The sequence below is a fragment of the Callorhinus ursinus genome, unplaced genomic scaffold (assembly GCF_003265705.2).
Source record: "Callorhinus ursinus isolate GAN/ISIS: 27379988/994484 unplaced genomic scaffold, GSC_fseal_2.0 scaffold33, whole genome shotgun sequence".
Classification (NCBI taxonomy): domain Eukaryota; kingdom Metazoa; phylum Chordata; class Mammalia; order Carnivora; family Otariidae; genus Callorhinus; species Callorhinus ursinus.
Window position 1 is genome coordinate 4,665,928 of NW_027397095.1, and position 22,764 is coordinate 4,688,691.

At 45.3% G+C, this 22,764-nt stretch overlaps 2 protein-coding genes across 4 annotated transcripts in view; one reads left to right on the top strand and one right to left on the bottom strand.

Annotated features, from left to right (window-relative positions):
• Window positions 1-2,318: 2,318 nt before the first annotated feature.
• UTP14A (UTP14A small subunit processome component) lies at window positions 2,319-21,674 on the bottom strand. Its single transcript, XM_025852505.2, has 15 exons — window positions 21,542-21,674; window positions 20,404-20,479; window positions 19,100-19,170; window positions 18,070-18,134; window positions 16,505-16,647; window positions 16,053-16,208; window positions 10,606-10,725; window positions 10,413-10,507; window positions 9,694-9,817; window positions 9,533-9,610; window positions 8,454-8,841; window positions 6,116-6,522; window positions 5,152-5,345; window positions 4,927-5,026; window positions 2,319-2,756 (listed from the first exon to the last, which is right to left on the bottom strand). Exons 1-15 carry the CDS (start codon window positions 21,565-21,567, stop codon window positions 2,484-2,486), a joined length of 2,316 nt encoding a protein of 771 aa, XP_025708290.1. The 5' UTR covers window positions 21,568-21,674; the 3' UTR covers window positions 2,319-2,483.
• A 15-nt stretch (window positions 21,675-21,689) lies between these two features.
• The window catches only part of ZDHHC9 (zDHHC palmitoyltransferase 9), a 76,018-nt gene continuing 74,943 nt past the window's right edge, over window positions 21,690-22,764 (top strand). For all 3 annotated transcript variants that reach the window (XM_073879159.1, XM_073879160.1, XM_073879161.1), the window contains exon 1: window positions 21,690-21,850. The gene's annotated coding sequence lies outside the window, so the exon portion shown is untranslated. The remainder of the gene's footprint in view (window positions 21,851-22,764) is intronic.

Sequence of the window (22,764 nt, forward strand, 5' to 3'; positions counted from 1 at the left end):
TGGGCGTGCGTGGAGCGCAGAGGGCAGTGATTTAACACTGCTGCTCGGGATGACCAAAAGACCACGGTGGGGACCCGCACAGACGGGACGGGGCTCCCATGGCAGGACGAAAACTGCCCAGGGGAAAGTGGGACCTACGAGGGCTGGAGAAGGGTGGCGGGGGCGGCCTCGGGCTCGGCAGGAAGGCGCCACCACCGCCCTCTGCCCGTCCCCAGCGTGCCCCGCCCCGTCCGGGGGCCCTAAGGGCAGTGGCCTGGGCCGTGGGGGAGCCGAGCCAGGGCGGTACCATTCGGAACAGAGAGGGGGGCTGGGGAGGAAGGGAGGAGCCAGGGGTCAGAACCCTGTTGGGGGCGGGGGGGGCGCCACACCCTGGGAAAAAGGCTTGGGCACATCCAGAATGGACCAATCAGCGAGCAAGGCCAGGGTGGCGTCAAGGGGCAGCTTTGGCCAATGGGAAGGGAGAACACTTCGGAGGTTCGGAGGAAGAAAAGAAAAAAAAAAAAAGCTCCACGAAACAACAATCGAATCCGTTTGGGGGCTTGAAAGGCTGGGAGTGGGCGTCGTTTATAGCACGTTCCAGCGCCTGCCCTCCCCTTTGAAGGATGGGGTCGCTTGCATCACTCCTGGGCCTCGGGGAGCACCCGGAGCTGAGGAGGGTCCCGGGAAAGTAGATGAGGATTGGCCGTTTACTGGGGGCACTTGATTGGGCGCTTCAATTTGGGGGGTGGGTGGGACAGAGGTGGCAGCTTTGTGCGCAAAAGAGAGAAGATAAGGTTATGGTCTCTTAAACAGAGGCAGGAGTGGGCACAGGTCCCCCATCCCCCTACTGGCTACTTAAGTGTCAACCAGCAAGTAGATCGAGGATAATCTCAAACCAATGGAAAACTTAAAAATACACCCTGGCTCTAAACACGATCAACATACTCATTTCCCTTCCCAGCCCCGGGCTGGCTCTTCAGAGGATAAGCAATGGTATTAAGGGCTCGCAGCTACCCTCCGGAGTTTCATAGAAATTTATGGTGTGGCTTTTGGCTTCAGAGTTAGTCTCAGTTCCTAGTGCCTACTCAGTCATTAATGTGTAGCACTGGATATATCACTCTACTCTGCATTCTTTCACCTATAAAATAAAGGTATCGGGACTAGTTACCTTTGGGGTCTAAACATTTTGGAACGGATCTGGAGAGTGGTGTGCTTGAAAACCAGGGCCATATCAATTTGGGGGAGGATTGCAAAAGAAAACTCTGTGGAGTTTGCAGAGCTTTTGGCCCAGGGATTCCAAATGTCTGTAAAGTTCCTCAAACTGTATGTAAAATAGTGTACATGTTTGTACATTTTTCTGGGGAGGGTTCATAACTCCCACCAAATTCTCAGAGGGCTCTGTAGACACACAAAAATGAACCCACATCTTGGACTAAAAGGGCCAGGGAGTGTAGCACAGTAGTGGTTATGTCCTTTTGGAATCTTAAGAAGTTTCTCCAATTCCTTGTTAGAAATCTCAGGTGTAGGGGCTCTTATATATATATATGTCAACCAAAGACAGGCAGGTTCTCCAGAGCTGAGAAGCCCTGTTGAACTGCCACATAGCAGTTGGAGTGAGAGGCTGGTCCTGAGTTAGGAAGGAAAGGGAACAGAGCTTTACTTTTGGAAGCTCATCTACCTCATCTGTAAGGTAAAGGTAAAAACTGTCTTAAGAATGAGAAAAGAAGGGGCACCTGGGTGGCTCAGTTGGTTAAGCGTCCGCCTTCGGCTCAGGTCATGATCCCAGGGTCCTGCAATGGAGCCCGGCATCGGGCTCCCTGCTGGGCAGGGGGCCTGCTTCTCCCTCTCCCTCTGCCACTCCCACTGCTTGTGCTCTCCTGCTGTCAAATAAATAAAATCTAAAAAAAAACAAAAAAACAAAAACAAAACGAGAAAAGAAGTGCCAACTAGTCTAGACAGCAACCCCTGCGAGCTCGGAGTCTCACAGGAGAGAACAACAGTAGTGGCTGGACTAAAGCTAACGCCAGCTTCAGCACCACCCCAAAACCAGCCGAGGGCACAATCCGATTGCATGGTTCGTGCATGCTGTTTTTAGGTTCAGAGGTTAAGAGTATACAGTATTTAGTCATTATCCCTGACTCTTCGAGTGTGTCCTAGGGGATCATGTCTGATATGTATTTAAGATCATAGGCTCTGGTAACTCCTCTCTACTTTAATTTAGGACTAACTGCATAATCCTTGGTGAGAAAGTGAGGTTTCTCTGACAAGTGTGACTAGAGAAATGCCATGGGGAGCACCCAAAGGTGTCCTGACTTGTGACAACATAAAATACATTCCAGTTAAATAGATAAAAATGCATTTATTTCTAAAATGTGGCTTAACTACACTCACAGTGTGCTAAGCCAGTCTGGGAATTGATCCTGCAGCTCAGAGTCAAACTTGGCCAGCGGAGGAGCAGTTGGGGCTCCTAGTTCTGAGCACCAAGATGTCACTCCTGCAGCAACTCAATCTACAGAGTTTTTCTTCAGGTGTTTTTTGTGGCGTATGGAGAGTTGTTTTGGATTCCTCTGTACGACAGAGAGGTCCGACCTGGAGGAAGACCGGTAGCCCACATCCTCTGCTTTTATAGGCTTAATGATGTGACCTGGCTTGGTGACAACCTTTGGCGTAGTCAGCTTTTGGAAGGCCCTCTGTGTGTTCCACGTAGATCCTATAGGGGTCTGGATGGTCCTTTCAAATTGCCGATGGTGCGTGAATGGATATGGAAGCACCCGCACCTGGAAAGGAGAGTGACTTGTCACAAGCCAGGCCTGGGGCATAGTTGGTAAACTCAAATGGCAACTGGTCGGTAGTTTAGTGCCCAGGCCACAGTTCTATGTGGCTGCAGTGAGTGAAGCTACTGAGACATCAAGGCATCCCAAATGCCCCTGTCTAACCTTAGAAGTTCCAATCTGCTTGAGGACATCTGGGAGTGGAGGGGACTAATTGGGATTAGACACCCCGCTGGCTTACCCAACAACTGGAATTGAAATATACGATACTGTGACCACAAGACACATCTGGGCATTTGTGGGACCCTGTGAATGCTGTGACCCTCCTACCCTCTTCGAGCTCTTAATCCCTTGCTTTCTTCTCGAGACACAGGATTAACGTTTTAAAGAACCCAGAGGTTGACCATGAATCCTGAACTACACCAGGCTGTGATGCTTAGTTAGCTTCATCCTTTTTGGCATCACAGAATGTCAGAGCTGGAAGGCCCTACATAATGGCAAAGGTCATCTCCCTTCGCCTCAGAATCCAGCGTAGAGAGGGGAAGTGATTTACCCAAGTAAATTATGAGCAGTGAGGGAGAACGGAACCTAGGGTTCCTTTCCTTGTCTAGGACTCTTCTCCACTCCAAACAGTGCTACCTTTGGACATTTAAATAACAATCTTTAAACACTTCCCCTGAAGGCCAAAGAAGAGGGGGAAAAATGTAAGCAGAAAAATCAGGAAGTTATAATCAGTAGTCTTTGGCGATATTCAGTGGAACACTTGAGAAGCTGATACTGCTGAGTGGTCCTGGTGGTAGTGAAGGACACAGATTTTAAGTTAAGGGAATGTCTTGTCTTAGTGGGGTTGCTGCCTAGATCTGTGCATGTCACGTAAAGAGAAAAAAAAACACCTGGGCAAAATATTCAGCCTTGGGAGGCTTTTCTTTTTTCCTTCAGCTTGAAGCACACTTTATTCTACTGCATGCTGGGACCTGCAGTCTATAGCTTATGAGGAAAATCAGGGAGATTCTTGGAAAATGTCAGTTTACTGTGACTGTATTTTTTTTTTAAAGGCAAGACTCCTGATTTTACTGAAGTCCACACTGCTCTTCCTGTCCTGGTGAAGCACCCTTTTAACCCTTTCTCTCTCTCTTTTATCCTATAACTGCCTGATCATTGCCTCTTTTGTGGTTATAGATCTGCAACTGGGATTACAATTCAATTTCCGCAGGGATTGGTTCACAAAATAAGAGCAGTAGAGTATTACTGAAATGATCATTTCTTCTCTTTTGTACCTATTACATAGTTCCCCCTCTTTTTCAGAAGAAAAACTACAACTCATTTCAATATTATACTGGCTGGGGACAGGTCTCAGGGTCACAGAGTTTCAGAATTGAAGGGAACATAAAAGTCATCGAGTCCAGTCTCATTCCTGAGTCCCCTCTACACACACTCATATCCCCAGGGCAACCCATTCTCCCTGTGGAGCAGGGGAAAGTTTTTCTTTCTGCCTTTTTTTCCCTAAAGTGGGCTCCACACCCAGTGTGGGGCTTGAACTCATGACCCTGAGATCAAGAGCCGCCTGGCTCTATCGACTGAGCCAGCCAGGTGCCCCAGAAAGTTTCTCCTCGAACTGAACTCCCTCCCTGCTTTTCCCTTAACTGCTACTTTATGTGACTGCACTCCACATGACAGCCTTCAATATACTTGAAGACCATGATCATGCTCCAGTTTGCTTCTCTCTTGGGTAAATATCCCTGGCTTGTCATTGGACACAATTTTAATTCCACTGGCTGTCTTGAATGAGTACCGGTTTGTCTTCATTTTTCTTAAGATGCAGCTCAAACCTATGGCCTCTCAACATTATCTCGACTACAAACACAAGCCTGAGGAACGGTAATTCTTAGCTTGGTGAGACCTGTCTGCATTGGAATTATCTGGGGTGCCAGCTGAAAATGCAAATTTGGGGGCTTCACCATTGTTGCCAAGATTTTCCTTTAAGCCTCAACCTCTTCCTAGTCAGAAATTAAAACACCAGAATTGATCTGGAATTATTCATCTCAGAGCCAGTCAGTGATAAAGAGAACAGCTTTGATTCTGTGGTCAAGATCACACATCCCTCTTGACCACAGAGCACTAGAATATTCCTTTTAAGCAAGAGAGCTAGGCAGCAAGGGGTTTCTCTCTCCCTCACCTGATGAGCTGCTGCATGGACATTTCGCTTCTCATTGATAATCACATGTGGCAAATTCTTGTCTTTTCTTGGAGGACCCTCAGGGGTTTTAATGAGAAACCTGGAAAGCAGAACGGCAGGACGTCTAAGAGCATTAAGGACTCAGTCAAAAGGGCAGGGAGGAGGCACGAGGGTGAAGTGGGAGAACCTGGTGCACTTCTGACAGGCTTTCTTCCCTGTTCTTACCGGCGTCTCTTCTTGGCACTGGGCTTTAGGCCCATACCACCCCACTCGCCCCAGCCAGGCAGAGTCAGGTCCACGTCCTTTGGCTTACTCGCCTCCACAGCTTCCCTCTTCTCTTTCAAGAAGTCTCTGATGACATCATCCCCGGCAAAAGCTTCCTTTATCATCTGCTTTTGATCTCTCTCCTCTTCATCTTCCTGGGAAGAAACAAGAGTGAGAGCTACAGCTTGCCTTAAGAGCCGTGGGAGAGCCGTGGTGGTTCGGGGCAAGAACGCTTGAATTTTGGGTTGTGACATTTTAGCGCCCCCTAGGGGGAAAGCGCTGAACAATTATGGTCTTGCAATCTAAAGGGATCGGTAGGCAATCCTGCTCTAATTTTCTTCTCTCTAGGGTAAATATCCCTAACTCCTTATCATATGACACAACTTTAAACTTTCAGTAAGGAAGCTGCAGCGTGGACGAAGGAATGGCCTGTGTTAGGAGGAGGAGCTCCAAGCGGCCTGGCCAGAGCGTGGGTGTCCTCCGGCTTACGTCCCTGAAAAGACAGGTGCTAGGGCTCCTCACTCGAGCAGTTTCAATTATTTAGGCAGTCTCGGGACATTTCAGATCACAGTGAATAGAGTCCAACCTTGGCAATAGCTCAATGACTCACCTTTGAGTTGTCCTGCCTGGGATCTGGTCAGAGCTTTGAGTGCCTCCTTTCCTCTGAGGGCAGTTTTAGAATCGCCCCAGGGAAGGTTTGGTGGCTCAGCATTTAAGATGTGGGAGTCTGGGCAGCACTCACATAGTGGCGTCTACTGAACGGTCACCAGGACCAGCCTGGCCCCTTACTGTTCTGGGCCTTTCAACTACTGATATGTGCCCCCAGCACAACAAAACTTCACTGATTCTACTCTCCATGCAAGAAGGACACTTTCTGCACCAGCTCTGATCCCCCACAATGGCCCACACCCCTGGCTCTGCTCACCAACTCCTCTACTGTCATGGGAACTGCCAAAGACTTCACAGAAGGAGATTTTGTGGTCAGGAGGTTCTGTAGATCAATCATTTGCTCCTTCCTTTTCTTTTCCTTGGGAGCACCAGGCTGATTATCTGGGTTCCTCTCCGACTGCTGCCCTTCCCCCACAGGCCTGGGAACCTCTTTATTTTGAAAACATCCTTCTTTGCCCAGCTCTTCTAGCTCCTCCACGGTGTGTGCTCTCTCTGGCCTCTGCAGCAACAGGGCCTCCTCTTCTGCCTCGGTAGGTTCTTCTCTCTGGACTGCCAGAACTGTCCTCGCGGAACTCACGTTCTGCTTTCCAGACTGCTGGTTTTCCTGGCTGAGTTTCTGAGATAGTGCCCTCAGTTCAGACAGCACCTCCTGGCTGCTGGAATCTGCGGAAAGAAAGGAAAGCGGTCAGAAAAGGAGTCTGGAAGTTGCCTTGCCAAGGAGCATTTACTGAGCACACTCAACAACGAGCATTTAGGGGCTCCCATTCATGGGGCTCGGCACCACAGGGAAAAGAGGATTCCCTTCGCTAGATCTCTTGGAGAGTTCACTATCATTGCCTATCAAGTAGCATGCAATAGAGTTTAGTAGTTAAAAGCAGCATGTTGGGAAGCAGATGTCCTGGGTCCCAGTCCCAGCTATGTCAGTGACTCACGGCCTAACTGGAACTGTGGCTTAATTTCCCCCTGCAGTAAACCCCGCTTGGAGAGATGGCCCCAAGTCCCAAATTAAAAAAAAAAAAAAAAAAAAGCCGTTTTAACAGGTAGCCTCTGAATGCAACGTCACTGTAACTTATTATTTGTAATTCATAAAAACGTGATTTACCATTTGTAATTTATGCTGTCATTTCCTCTCTGTCCCAACCAAATCCAGCACTGTTTTATCTGAAAGCAGCATTTCATAATCTGCTGTGGCCAAGTCAGGTTGCTTGGCATTTTCCAGTCACCGGCAACATCTGAGCAAATACCACTAGGCTCTGAGAGCCCTGAGGGAAATATGGCAGTGACACACTTCTAAACTCTTCTTTGTTTGACTCGAGTTGCCTCCATTCCCAAGTTTATCCATCCTGCTCCCTAGCTTTGGCTCGAAGCCTCTGAGAAGCTACTTAAATCTGCCCTTTGGACACATGTATGTTTTTTCCACAAGGATCAAGGTCCTTGGCTCATTTTATTTGGGGTCCACAACTTCCCACTATTTTAGGATGCTATTTGCCTGAAGACTTGGGAACATTCTATTAATTTTTCATCCAAGGAAATCCAAATCCACCTTTCATACCATACAACCAACTGCTCTATACATTTAGCAAGAGGATCAGCTTTTGAGGAAGCTTAGGACCATACGGCTGGTGTCCTGGGGTTGTATAAAGACTGCCCCCATGATCTTGGCCTGCAGTGCTGCTTTCCAAAGGCCTCTTGGAAGTGACTGCTTGTAACTATTAATCCCAGAACTCTCCAGCTGAGAACCCTAAGTAAAGATCCTATGATACATTCTAAATGACAGCTCTTTCAAAATATTGTTTTTCATGGAAAAACAGATTCTTTCCATCATCTGAATGCATGATTTTTATAGGAAATAAAATCAGACCCAAGAATCTGCCCAGATAAGCCAAGTGATTTCTAAATGTAGTTTCCTGAGCAGACTTTCTCCCCAGAATGGGAGCTTTCTGACCTGTCTCAAGGGTGCTAAGTTTGTTAATATGAAATCTCTTGAAAATAACAGAAAATATAATACACAAATCGAGTCTGAGCATGGGGTGAAAATTCTAATTTGCCATGTAGCCTGTGGAGTCCTTCATTCCTGCCAAGAAAGTCTTATCCCACATTCGCACATATCAACCGACATCATGAAGTGCTAAAAATGCCACTCCTACTTTACAAACAAAACCGGAAACTGCAGCAGTAATTCGAAGAAATTTCGTAATGCCTCAAAATCCACCTGTGTCTGTGGGTACAAACAGCCTTTCGGACTTGCTGTGCTACCACACGCAGCTGGGTCTGGTTTGTGGGCACCAGTCATGTTAGCTCCTGCCCTTACTTCAAGGATGGAGAGGTTCTGTCTCTGATGACCAGAGGCCCTCAAGAGCAGAAAACATATCTGAATACACCTTGTACGGCCATGCAGATGACTGTGTATTAAATGCCTTTGAAGAAAAACGGTTATTATGAATCTGTCTTTTCTTCAGGGACCCATGGCATTCTCTGGAAAGTCCCTAGAGCCGAATCACTCGGCAGCCTGTGTACATGGGCAGTTTGCCTCTCTCGGTCCGTTCACAGCATTAGCACTGGGCAGCTCTCCAGTCCAGTCCACCACAACTCACCTTTTGGCTCTTGCCTGCTCACCAGCTCGGCTTCCTGGCTGAGCCCAGACTTTTTCCGAAGTGATCGCCTTTCCTCAAATTCATTCAACAAAATTTCTTCCTCTGCCCCTGGCCTGTCTTCTTCCTCATTCTCAGAAGCCTCGTGGGCCACAGGCTCCGGAAGTTGCTCAGGGTCCTGGACTTTAATCTCTTTTGTGCCTCTGGAGTGATTCCTGAGCATCCACGGGTTCGGTCCATTGGCATCCATCTGGATCTCATTCACTGCATCAGGGACAAGTTCACCCTCTTCCTCCGCACCTTCCTCTTCTTCCTCACTGTCGGAGGCTGCCTGGAGCTTCTGCGTCAGTTCTTTGTTCCTGGCCAATTGTTCCTGCATAGCCTGGCGAGCCTGGAGTTAGGAGTCACAGCACGAGCGCCTTGTCATTAGTGACTGCAATGACACCTTTCCTGGCTCATTTTGTAAAGCTGCCTCCTCTCAATTTGACTTAAGTATTTCTTACCGGTGCCTACTGTTTAAACTGCACATATACCACTGTGTTAACGGCTATGGAATAAAATGGGATACAAATTCTTTGTCCTCAAGGAAATCAACACATGAAACAAGGTAAAAAAAAAAAAAAAGGCTCCTCTCCCCTTTATCTTATTTTATTTTTTTAAAGATTCTATCTATTCATCTGACAGAGAGAGACACGGCGAGAGCGGGAACACAAGCAGGGGGAGTGGGAGAGGGAGAAGCAGACTCCCCACGGAGCAGGGAGCCCGATGTGGGACTTGATCCCAGGACCCCGGGATCATGACCTGAGCTGAAGGCAGACGCTTAACGACTGAGCCACCCAGGCGCCCCTCCCCTTTAACTGGACTTGCCTTCAATGCTGTTTCCCTTTCATCTCTCCTTTTCCACCTTGTTCCTGGTTCTTTTCCTCTCTGCCTTAGAGATTTTCTGATGCCTTTTTAGAATCCTGGTTTTCCATTCTTCCTCAGGGCTCTTCCCCAACTCTGCTTCTGCTAGCATCCTTATGGACTGATTTTCCTTTCTGTCCTCCAATTCCATCTCTTCTCTCACCCTGATGATCTCTTACCTCCAGGTCATATTTGGCCATAATTGCCTTTGACTTGGCCCATTTCCCACTGTTCTGGTGCTTAAGGCTCATTCGCTCCTGGAAAGAAAGGGCAGAGTGAGATCCTTACCACTTTCTGGGGGAAAGCCGGTTCAAGGGGTGGGGGCAAGAGGCAGCCTCACCATCATTCTGGCCTTTTCGATTTTTTCCAGTTCTTCCAATGCTGCAGTAGGATTGACTTTTTGCAGCTTCTCAAACTCTTTGAGGGCTTTCCTGACCCTTCCTTTTTTTAGAACCTTGTGATACCTACAGGGTGAGAGGGCAGAGATTTAGCTGAAACACTGATGCCACACACAAAAGTGTCCCCGCTCCCCAAGGGGTTTCCCTATGCAGGGGCTAGAAAGGACATCACAGAGCTGGCTGACTATAGGGAACCAGTTTGGGACCTGAGAGGACTGGCAAGCCTCTCCGTCCCTGCAGCCCCCAGGGGCACACCTCTGCAGAGCAAAGAGTCCCCTCTGCTTCTAGAGCGCAAGGCAAGAGTAGAAGTTCCAAAGAGGCAAAAAGGCAGGAAGGAAGCCCTACTGGCCTCAACAGCTGTAGAATTCAGAGCTCATTCTGCAGAACCACTCCGTGATGTCCTGGAAGGGAGAGAAAGTAATTGAACAGTCCTCTTTTTAGCAAAACCAAGATCGAAAGCCAAAGCCAGAGGAGAGGGCACTACCGAAGCAGGCAAAACTATGAGGTTGGACTGAGAAAAAAAAATGCTAGTCACTCCTATTTGGGACCTCTTCCACATGACCCCAGTTGCTACGTCAAAGGCTCTTTCCTATGGACTCATGATTAGCCACATCACTTTCTTCCAGGGCACCCACAGCCACTTCAATAGGGGCCTCCTTACTTTTTGCTCTTGATTTTCTTTTCTCTTCGAGCCCTGGCCTCATAGTAGGACTGCAGGGCCCGGGCCCTCTGAAGCTCTGCTCGGTGCATCTTAGCCTACAATGAATGACATTCACAGTGACTCCTGGGCTTGAGGGCAAATACTGGGAGGAACAGAGCAAGTCTGGATGTATCAAAGGGCCTGTTACACTTACCTCTTCCAGGCTCATGGCTTTGAGAGAGGCCTTTTCCACTGGAGTCAGTAAAGGGTCCGTCACTGGCTGCTTGTTCTTATGGAGGAGGTTAAAAACTTCCTGCTCCAGGGGAGTTCTTGCCTTAAGGAGGTAACAGAACATTCTAAGTCTTAAGCCATGCTCCTGGTGTCCCTGTTTATAATCCTATGACCATCTACTTTATAATACTATAATGGGAATCACAAACTGGAAAAGATTGGCTGTTACAGTAAGAGAAAGGGTTCCAGTCTCGCTGTTCAGCGGTGTAGATAAAACCTCATTTTCGGGCGCCTGGGTGGCTCAGTTGGTTAAGCAACTGCCTTCGGCTCAGGTCATGATCCTGGAGTCCCGGGATCGAGTCTCGCATCGGGCTCCCTGCTCAGCAGGGAGTCTGCTTCTCCCTCTGACCCTCTTCCCTCTCGTGCTCTCTCTCATTCTCTCTCTCAAATAAATAAATAAAATCTTTAAAAAAAAAACAAACAAAAAAAACCTCATTTTCTTCCGAGTTAAGACAACTTCAGCAAGGGGATTCTAAAGCTACTCTCTAATATTACTGAGGGGATCACTCTGTTCAGATTACCAAAATATGTAAAACAGAATACCATTCTCTTAAATATCAAAGCAGGATGCCCTTAAGGTAAATGCTGGCAGGACAGAGAGACAGCAGTACCAAACTGTTAGTTCTGATAGTGGCAAAACAAAATGGCCCCTGTATTATGTATATTTGAAGTACGTATGTGTATTATTGTAAGTTAGGAACTGAAGACTTGGGCGAACCTGGCTGGCTCAGTCGGTTAAGCTTCTGCCTTTGGCTCAGGTCATGATCTCAGGGTCCTGGGATCAAGCCCCACGTCAGGCTCCCTGCTCTGCGGGGAGTCTGCTTCTCCCTCTGCCCTACCCCTGCTCATGCTCACTCTCGCTATCTCTTGCTCTTAAATAAATAAATATTTTAAAAAAAGGAATTTAAGACTCTTATAAGCCTCCTTTAAAGAATATTTCTGGAAGAAAGGGGGAGGTTAGGTCTTAGCTTCCTGACAGTTCAAATTTAACTCTAGTCATTTTTTTAAAAGGTATTTTCTCAATCCTTTTTTTTTTAAAGATTTATTTTATTTATCTGTCAGAGAGACAGTGAGAGAGAGAGCACAAGCAGAGGGAGCGGCAGGCAGAGGGAAAAGCAGGCTCCCTGCTGAACAAGGAGCCTGATGTGGGACTTGATCCCAGGACCCTGGGATCGTGACCTGAGCTGAAGGCAGATGCTTAACTGACTGAGCCACCCAGGCGTCCTAACTCTAGTCATTTTCTAATTTTGGTTCCCATCCCTTAGTTTCCATTAACTTTGCATGCTACGTAGTCTATATATATGAAATGAATGGACTGAACCAGTTACTTCACAGGTCAACAAAAGACGTGGTTTACTGCTTGACTGATACTGTGTAGATGGTTAAAATAATCAGGCTGATCATGCCATGGTCCACTTTGGCAAGGCACAAAGATAGCCCTAGGCAACAGAGCCAGTTTCAAACCTCACACGTGTATTACATGAGGTTTTCTTCAACAGCCATATACATCATGGTGGGTATTAAACTTACAAATATCTGGAAAAATGCATAAACACAGATCACCACATGTTACACGGCGCTATTGATTTAACCATAAACCTATTCTACTGAATGGTAAAGGTGCATGTTTTTCCATTTTTAGTCTTTGCAGTAGTGATCAATCACAGGCTACAAAATGATTTATATTACAATGTTGTAATCTACCTCCAATTCAATTTACAAACATTTATTGATTGCAGCTACATTCCAGGCACTTATGCAGGGTGCTAGGAATACACAATTGATTAAGATTGTTCCTGTCCTCATAGAGCTCAGAGCCTTTCAGAGGGAAGAGACACAGGTACCACTGGCAACATAATGGGTCACATATTAGTCCACAGGAGCGATCACAAAGGAAGTGAACAATAATTTTGATTAGGGGGTGGGTTACGCTTGGGGAAGGACTTTTTGAATTAGGCTTTGAGGCATTAAGTACAATTCTGTAAGGGCGGGGGGGGATGGAGATGAGTGTAAATAAAAACACATATATGGAGAGATGTAAGGGAAAATGTTTTGTCCAGCGTAGCTAAAACACGAGGCACTTCTGTCTTGTTCTATAAGTAAAGAGCCTTTTGAAGGATTTTAAGCAGGAGACACTCAGTTTTGTGTTTTGGAAAGAAAATCCTGGCGCTCATGTAAGGGTTTATATGTAAAGTGCCAAATGACAGGTGAAAATGAGAAGAGGAACCAAGGATCTGAGAGCTATTACGAAGAAAATTTACAGGAGTAGCTCACTGTGTGGGCTGGGGAGGGGTGGCAGTTAAGGGGAGAGGAGCGGGAGAAGGGGGAAGAAGAATCAGATGGCTGAGGTTTCCAACCTAAGGGACCAGGGTAGGGAGCTATGCTGTTGACTCGGTTACAGAATGAAGGAAAATGCCAAGCTTACTTTGTTGTGTGTGAAGTTTAAGTTGCATATGGGAGATCCAGGCGAGGCCTACTGGTCATATGGAATATGGGACTGGAGTTCAGAAGAAGGCATCTAGAGTTCTAGAGTGATCTGTAGTATATATGGGTGATAGCCAAAAGCCATGGAATTTACAGAACAATAATAAAAAGAACTAAGGAAAAGTCAGATAGATTACAAAAAAAAAAAAAACAAAACCGGACTATGGCATCACAGAAGCTAAGGGAGGAGAGGGTTTTTTTTTTTTTTTTTACCAAAGTGATGTGTTAGTAGCGTCCAATAGGCTGAAGCCTCAGAGGGCCTGGGATTTGGCGATTCAGAGGCCTCTCACTAACACCGTTTGAGAGAAGATTCAGTAGGGTAGTAGGGAAAGAAGGTACAGAGGCAGCAGTGGAGACAGCTCTTCCCAAAGCACATTCCTCATCAACTAACAAGATTTACTTTATTTTTTAAGGTTTAAAATTAAATTTATTTGCTTTTCGCTTTTCGTTGTCTGGGTTAGAGTAAGTCAAAGAGGTTTCTTTACTGTCTTCTCATTTTAAACACTATGTTTAAATGTGTTTGTTACACATTTATTAAACATAAAAGTATGTTATGAACTGCCAATTTCCAGCAGGGGCACACAACATTTTCTAGCAATGGAACCCCACCTTTTTGAGGGCATATTGAGAAACTAGGGTTTTGAGGAGAACACCCTGGGTAACGCTAGTGTAGGCTGCTAGGGGCTGGGAAGGTACCTTACATCATTTCTAGCACTTTGCAGTTTACAAATGCTTTCTCATGCATTATCCCACTTAAATCTTCTTGGGAGTGAAATGGAATTTTAGGAAGCTGGGCCAAAACTATAGTGCAGACTTTTTGGATTCTTAATCTCTGGAGTCCTTGGTACTTTGCATTCTGTTATAAGAAGAGAACTCAGTTGCTAACCAGAAAGCACACCCTGACCTAAGCATTTCTTTACTGCTCTGTACCATCCTGGCCTAATTTCTCAAAAATGAATCTTAGAGGGCACCTGGGTGGCTCAGTTGGTTAAGCGTCCCAGGGTCCTGGGATCGAGTCCCACACTGGGCTCCCTGCTCAGTGGGGAGTCTGCTTCTCCCTCTGCCCATACCCCTGCCCATACTCCTGCTCATGTGCATGCACACGTGTTCTCTCACCCCCTCTCTCTCGCAAAAATAAATAAATGAAATCTTTAAAAAAAATGAATCTTAGAATAAATGGTACAGTAGATTCATGTATAACATTTGGTGGGGGGGGGGCTCCACTCTGTCTTGCACAGTGGTTCCTGGAGAGCAAAGGTTGTACCATTCTTAATGTAACCTACTCCTCCACCATCTCATGTTTAATAACTAGGCATTTTCCAGCTATATCCAAGCTGACACTGTCATTTGATTAAAAAAACGAGGTAAACACAAATATAGCAATGAAACTCTTAGGTTAACAACAACAAAAAAAACTGACAAAAATGGTTATTTCCGAGTGAGTATGGGGGTAAAAATGAGCAGATGGGGGACAGGGGTGGAGTCAGACTTTTCACAATGTACCTTCTATACTTTTTATTTTTGAATCCTACAACGTGTATTACCTCTTAATTTTTTTTCCTAAAGTCTCCCTTCCATCCTGCAGCCACACTTTATTTTTTTTTTTTAAAGATTTTATTTATTTATTTGACAGAGAGAGAGAGAGAGAGCACAAGTAGGCAGAGAGGCAGGCAGAGGGAGAGGGAGAAGCAGGGTCCCCATCAAGCAGGTATCCTGATGTGGGGCTCGATCCCAGAACCCTGGGATCATGACCTGAGCCGAAGGCAGCTGCTTAACCAACTGAGCCACCCAGGCGCCCCCTGCAGCCACACTTTAAACCTGATCTCTTTTTCATGTGGAAAAGGAAGCATCCTAGAAAGAGAATGGTAGGGACTTCAACAATAACATCCGAAACAGAGCGTATCCCCGTAATAAGCAATGGCTTGCTCAATGTCTAGCTATGGCAGCAAGCCATGTTTACTTTGATTAGTGTTAATTAGCTCAACTTCCTGACAAATAGAACACTATTATTTCTGGATTTTTAGGAAGCAGAGAAGAAGCATGAAGAGGGCATCTATCCATAGTTTGGGCACTGCTGTTTTTCATCATTCCTACTTAAGACAGAATATCCCATTACAAACTCCATAAGCAATGGCGTATTGGAAAAGGAAGTCTAATTGTTCAGAAGTTGTTCACAGACTAAAAATTGAGACTTTGGGGACGAACATAGGATTACCAACACAGACATAACTACCCTTCCACCCCCAGTCCCATCATTTCATAAAAGAAAAGCTATTTCAACGCTATTAAAATGGAAAGCATAGCCTCACAGTAAAGAAGAGCTGGTTAACCTTATATCCGCCATACTCACAATTATCTTTTTTAGTTCAGATGAACACAAAATTTGCCAGGGATTAGTGTCTGGACAACCCAGCTCTAAGATAACTTTTTTATTTTCTGCAGCTCGGAGTCATAATGAGTTACTTGCTAAACTTCTAGTCATGACTCATGATACGTTATTTGTTAATGTGGTAGTCCTTTACAAGCAAACTGGTTCTACTGCTCAGTAATGCTGCGGAGTTCCTGATTTTCCCCAGATCAGAATGCGGCTTTAAAAGCTTTTTAAAAACTGGGGTATGAGAAAGAAAACAGGATTCTTTTCCCTCTCTACTGGCAAAGATGCTTTCACACAAAAACATGGACTTAACCATGTGCTGTGTGCTTACAAGTGGGTGAAGGGCGACTACAGAGCGATTCTGGCTATTGCATGACTGACCATGAGTCTTGCTGCCCCCTCTCTCCCTTCCCTGACTGCTAAACTAAAGACTGCAGCTGGGGTCTTGGCTTATCAGGTCCAATCACATCAATCTCATTTGCCAAGGTGCAGTTTCCTGGTGTGGCACTCACCTTCCAGCCACTGAGCACATGTTCGATGGGAGCAAAGGCTGACTGCTCCTTCTTCAGGGGAAAAACCAGTTGCTCTGCTTGTCGGTTCTTCAGGACAATGGGATCCCATTTGGAGAGGGCTTGTGAGGTTTTATTGAATGCCACTTCTCTGTGGATCTGAAACAGGCAAGTACACGAAAGGAAAGAGCCACGAAATTAAGCACTGAACTCAAAGGACCAGCAGGGAATCAGGGGCCAATGTTTCCCAGCCCAAGAGTCAGTATGCTAGAGAGTAGCTCTTGCTTACTTCTCAGGATGCAGTCCTTTGGAGGTGTGTTTTGATCTTTTCCGTGGCAATCATAATTTCCCCCTCTCCCCATGTTCCAGGCTTCCCCCCACCTTCCCTTCCTACCCTATTTTTCCTTGTTAGTCCACTTTCTTCCCCTTAATAGACCACTTTCTCTATAACTCACCCGCTCAACCTCTTCTTTGTTAAGGGGTAACTCCACAGTCTTCTTTGATTTGACTCTATTCAGTTGCTTTTTCACAGCGGCCAATGAGGATGAAGTTTTAACAGGCCCAAGTAGATCTGAAAGGACTAGCTTTTCTCCTGATCCTGCAGAAAGGCCAAACTTTCTGGTCAGACTGAGAAGTGAGGCAAAAATCTCAATAAAACATACGGAGACACCTCAGTAGAAAATGCTGGTAGACAGGCCAATGTGTAAGGAGGAAGCAGGAATAATTCTTACTTTAACTGCCATAGTGACACCATCGCTTTCCTACATTCCCAAATGTGTTGAAGGGTGGAAGAGAGGATAAAATTATTTATTTTAAAAAGTCATTTGCTTTTCTCTTGGTCTTTCTGCTTCTACTTTTGCCTCACTGCACTTCATTCTTCACACAGCAGCCAAAGTGATATTTTGAAACTGTAAATCACAGCATGTCAGGATCCTGCTGAAAATCCTCCAGTGGCTCCCCTTTATACTTGGAATCACATCATTCTAAAGGACACAGCGCAGCCAAACTAAAGCAGCCACTCAAGTCACTTTACTGCACCACCAGGTTTTGATCCTTATTATCTCCCCCTTGATCTTCCCTTAGAAGTTAGACTCCATGAAGCGTTTCTCCCATCTTATTCTTCATTGTAGCCCCAGTATCTAAACTGTCCTGAAACTGATACGCAGTAGAAATATAAGTATTTGTTGAATGAATAAGCTTGAAGAATACACCATTACTTGTTCTGAGGGGTTATGTTAGTGGTTACTAGAAGCCTGTAACTCATTGGAGCTACCTAAATTGTGAATATGGTGAAAAAGATATGGCATCTAGACTTATCAGGTTAAAATCCCAACTCTGCAATTTATTAGATCATGTATTCGCATTAGGGACGATATCACTCACCCACTCAAGGGATGAAAATTGGTTCTGGAGGTGGGGGAGTGGTGAAAAAAAAATCTTAAGATATTCCCAACTTCTGGTGTTCCTCCAAAGCTCAACTCTATCAAACAAAAATCTTATTCCGTGTTATCTGATTTCCTGGCTGTGGGGGTGGGAGTGGGGTGGGGGAGAGGCAATGAAAAAAAAAAAAAAAGTCTAAAAAGGCTTCTCAGGGAACAATTAAGAAAAGAGGTTGAGAAACATTGTACTAGGCGAAGGCCCTTGGGTAAGTAACTTGACTTCTCTGAGCTCCAGCAGATTATCTGCCTGTCCAAACTCAAAAGCACTGTAAGAATTGAAATAAAAAAAAAAATCATGAATGTGATTAAGCTAGTGAGAGGCAGCTGCCTTCATTCATGTCCCTGTACCCTAGAAGTAGCTCATTGGTGGGAGACCTTGACTATGGTCTTTAAGGCTTTCTTCTAGAAATGGAAGAAATTCAAGGGCATCTGACTGTCTTTCTTCACCCACTCACAGGTAAGTATTTATGGTACCATCCATTAACCATATCAAAAACAGTTCCGGGGGGTGGGGGTGAAGTGACCATTATGCTTTTAACTCCATAAGCTCCACAAACAGATTGCGTCCTTTGTTAACTTACCTTCAGAAGTGACATTGAACTCTGACACCTTCAGACTAGCTTCAGATCTTTCAGCCAATTTCCTCCTGAAATTAGGCAAAGCAGAATATAGTACATTTCCCCACGTTTTGCTGGGGAAAGCACTTCTCTTTTCAAACAAAGCTTTGGTTTCAGGTATTTCTCTTCTAGAATCAGGTTTTGTCACAAAGAAACCAGGAAATCTGTTCCTAACCTGGACTTGGTTGTCTAACCATCTCTTAATGTAGACTCAGCCACTCAAAAACACAAGGCAGTATGAGGTAGGCACAGTGGAAAAGGTACTGGACTTGGATTCAAACATACCTAGATCTGAATCCTGGATCTGCCACTTATGAGCAGAATGACTTTGGGGCTAGTCAATTAACTTTTCTAACAGGGATAAGTAGTTCCTAGTCAATACTTCAAAAGACTATAATTATGGATTAAGAATTCAAATGCACAAAGGCCTAATACAATAATTGCTAAACAATTACATAATGCTTATTGTATGCTGGGCATTAGTCTAAGATCTTCACGCTTATTAACTCATTTAAATGTCATGATGACCCTCTGAGGTAGGTAATGTTATTAATCTTATTTTCTAGTTGAAGAAATTTAGGTGCAGACAGGATAAAAATTTGCCTACACAGCGTGTCTCTAAAGTATGTGCTCTTAATGATGCTGACACTTGTGTTTTGTCTTAGGCACTCGATAAATGTTTTTTTAAGACTTTATTTATTTAAAGATTTTTATTTATTTATTTGAGAGAGAGAGAGAGAGAGAGAGAGCGTGCGGCAAGAGCACAGTGAGCAGGGGAGGAGTAGAGGGACAGGGACAAGCAGACTCTGCGCTGAGTGCAGAGCCCAACTCAGGCTTGATCCTAGGACACTGAGATCATGACCTGAGCTGAAACTAAGAGTCAGATGCTCAAATGACTGAGCAAGCCAGGAGCCCCAGCACGCAATGTTAGTTGCAGATCTGTCTCATGGAATCAGCTATAATTATAAACTGTTCAAACGGATGGGAGTGTTACCTATTCTTTCCATCAAGGGAACTGATTGCTTCCAGAAGCTTTTTATGCTTTCTCTCTCCATCAATGTCCCCCTAGACACAGAAAAGGAAAAACCATCAGAACAATAAGGGAAAGGAAAAGACAGCATAGAAATCTCTTATTCTCAGTGGAGGATTGGGGAATCAGATGAGGTCTAGTGTGCAGGCATTCAAGCTCAAACAAAGAACTGCTTCAAGAGCCAAATTCCCTCATGATAAGGACCATAGTGCCAGTGATCTGTAGCTAATGTCATGCCTCTCTCTTAATCAGTCTTGAGAAGAAAAGTGCTATGAGAATATTTCTGTATAGAATATATAGCATGATCTGACACAGAAACATTCACATTAAAAAAAAACACAAACTTTCAGTAGTTTAACAAGAGAATAAAGAGTTGAAATTCCTATAGCATTTGTTGGTGAGCCAGGTTAATTATGTATATGTATTTCAGTCGGACACAGACAGTCCATTACTTATGATGGTTTGACTTACAATTTTTTGACTTTATGATGGTGAGAAAGTGACATGTTTAGTAGAAACTGTATTTTAAATGTGAATTTTGATCTTTTCCCAGGCTAGCACCATGGGATAGGATTCTTGTGATGCTGGGCAGTGGCAGTGAGCTACAGCTCCTGTCAACCACACAATCATCAGGGTAAATAACTGATACACTTAGAACCATTCTACACCCACACAACCATTCTGGTTTTTATTTTCAGTACAGTAGTCAATATATTACATGAGATATTCACCACTTTATTCTAAAATAGACATTGTGTTAGATGATTTTGCCCAACTGCAGGCTAATGTAAGTGTTCAGAGCAAGTTTAAGGTGGGCTAGGCTAAGCTATGATGTTCAGTAATTAGGGGCATTAAATGCATTTTCAATCTACAATATTTTCAATTTATGATGGGTTTATCAGATGTAATGCCATCTTAAATTGAGGAAGATTTGTAATTAAATACCTCTACAAAAATCCAAACTTGGGTAATAGGGAAATCATATAATGAAGACCATGTGTTTTGGTCTTATATACTCAACTATACTTAGGCAACTTGAAAACAGTGTACCTTATACAGTCTTCAAATTCCCATAGCACTTAATACAGTATCTTATACATGAAACACTAAATGACTATTTGTAATTTATTTGCAAGACCTGAAAAAAAATATAAACAATGTTGCCACCATTTTTCTGTCGAGGAATGTGCTGTCTGAGGAATGTGCTGTCTAAGTAACTGTGAGGAAGAAGGGGAACCAGAGAAGGCAGTTTAGCAGTGGTCACCCACCTCATCTTCACTGGGGCTCAAGGGGTCGTCTTTGGACAAATCCTCTAGTTCTTCCTGTTGGCTTAAAGCCAGAAGGCTGTTAAAGGAGATAAAAGAGAAATATTATCAATTGAAATAACTTCTATTACAACAATCTCTAATAAAACATAACTTCGGTATTCAAGCACAGAATGGCCCTATCCCCTGGAAGAGGTACAAACCAAGCAATGCGGACACTTAAGAGATTTGTCAAGACATTAAATTCAGAATGAAGTCAGGCATCATCCCCATGGGGTGAGCAGTGGGTGGTGACACCCCTACAGAACTGCATAGAATGAAAAAGAGCTGACCCTCTTCAGTTATTGGCACTGAATTTTCCACTGACCTCCGGGAGGCTGTAAACATGTTAGACTCTAGGTAAGGTGACAGAAGGCACTGTTGCTGGCCCTTGAGGCAAGGCAGTTTCACCATTAATATTTCTAAGCATCCTCCAAATGGAAGACACAGACAGTGTCATGTCGATGTCACAAAAGTGACATGTTGATCTCTTGTTCCCAGGAAGGGGGAAAGGGGGAATTGGACGAAAGCAGCTGAGTTAACAGTTTTTCCTGGGGCCTTCTCGGCAAAGTAGGTACTTAACTAAGGAGACTGGTACCCTGAACCAAGTTATAGGCTCTATTACCTAACAGTCTGTACCAATCTTTACAAGGCAACCATTATTAAACGGATTATATTTAGTACCCCTATCAGGGGGCGGGGATGAAACATCAGAGGAGAAAATGTCACGAATGACTCCAGTTAGCAAAGGTTTCCAAGATAAGGGGAATTTATAACGCAGGCACTCCCGACACCGAGAGTCGGAACGCGCCTGGGCAGCAGCAAAGGGAGTCACGTGATGAGGAAAGTGCAACAAATTAACTGGAAGAGAGGCCGCATCAGGACCGACAGGGATGAGGCTAAAAAGCTGGGGAGCGGAGGGAGTGAATTAAATTAAATCAGAAGGACTTTTCAAGGATGTTATCGCGGAAATTGTAATGAACGGTGAGGTCTTGGAAGAGGAACAACTGTCATCTGTTACAAGGCGGCTTCCACTCCTCAAAAGCCGGGGGACCCGGCCCCAACGACACCCAGACCCCCCGCTCCGGTCTTTATCCCTCACCTTTCCGCAGCCTGGACCACGTTCATCTCGGCAGCCTGTCTCTCACATGGGCCACGAGCGGAAGCTGAAAGGACAGCAATTTCCGTGCCGGCCGCAAAGCAATTTCTGCTTCCGCGAATCACGCGCTGCGTGTCGCGTCACTTCCGCCCCGCCCCAAGGCGTGCAAGAAACTGGAGACCCTTCGGGAGGGGCCTGCGGGAGACTCGGACGCTGGAGTTTAAAGCCTGTCAGCGGGCGGAGCTTTGCTCCCCCAACCTCCCGGTCATCTCTGGTTCGCGCTCCCGGCTCGTGGTTTCCTCGTGGCCCAAGGTGGGTGAGCTTAGGGCGAGGGCGCTGCGCTGTCGGGGACCGGCCGAGCCTTGGTTGTCGCTGCCTGATCTGAAAGGAAAGGCTCCCCCGCCCGTCCGTGTTCCACAGAGTCCTGCGAGTCCGGCACCGGCCAGCTCGAGGCTTTCTCGAACGCCAGTGAAGTGGCCAGCATTGTGCTAGGCCCCCGAGATTCGGCGGTGAACGAAGCAAGTTTCCTCCCCTCCGAAGGAAAAATCCCCTTTCGTCTTGTGCCCCTTGTAATTGCAGCTCCAGGTTCCTCCTACCCTAGGTAACAGAGGTTCTTCCAAGAATGGGCTGTGTTGGTGGCTCCAACATCCTCACCTCCCATAAACTGTTAAGACTTTTTTTTTTAATTAAAAAGCCGAAAAGTAACATACGAAAACGTTCTTGCCATCTATTTTAAGCCACTTCCATTTTGCTTTTGCCCCACTATTCCACTGAAACTGCTCTGAACAAGATCCTCAGTGACACCCTAGGTTGCTAAATAAAACAGACACTTCTCACTCAGTCCTTGTCTTCCCAGAACTTTGCGTGGTATTTGATACTGTTGGTTTGTTTTCTTATTCATATTCAGGAAATGTTTTTGACCATTTACTATGTGCCGGGGGGAACACTGGTGCACAAAACAGACTTGTTCCATGGCTTCATAGAACTGACTCTCTAGAGGGATTACAGATAATTTTGTCAAACACCATCCTGGGCTTGCATGACGCCACTCTCTCCTGGCATCTTAGCTTCATGGCCGACTTCTTCACTGCTGGATACTTTTTCTGTACTTACTCCCTAAATAATGATGTTCCCCAGGCTCTGTTCTCAGCCTGCTTGTCTATTCCACGTGCTCTTCTTTTTTTTAAGTTTTTAATTTTTTTTAGTAATCTCTACATGCAACGTGG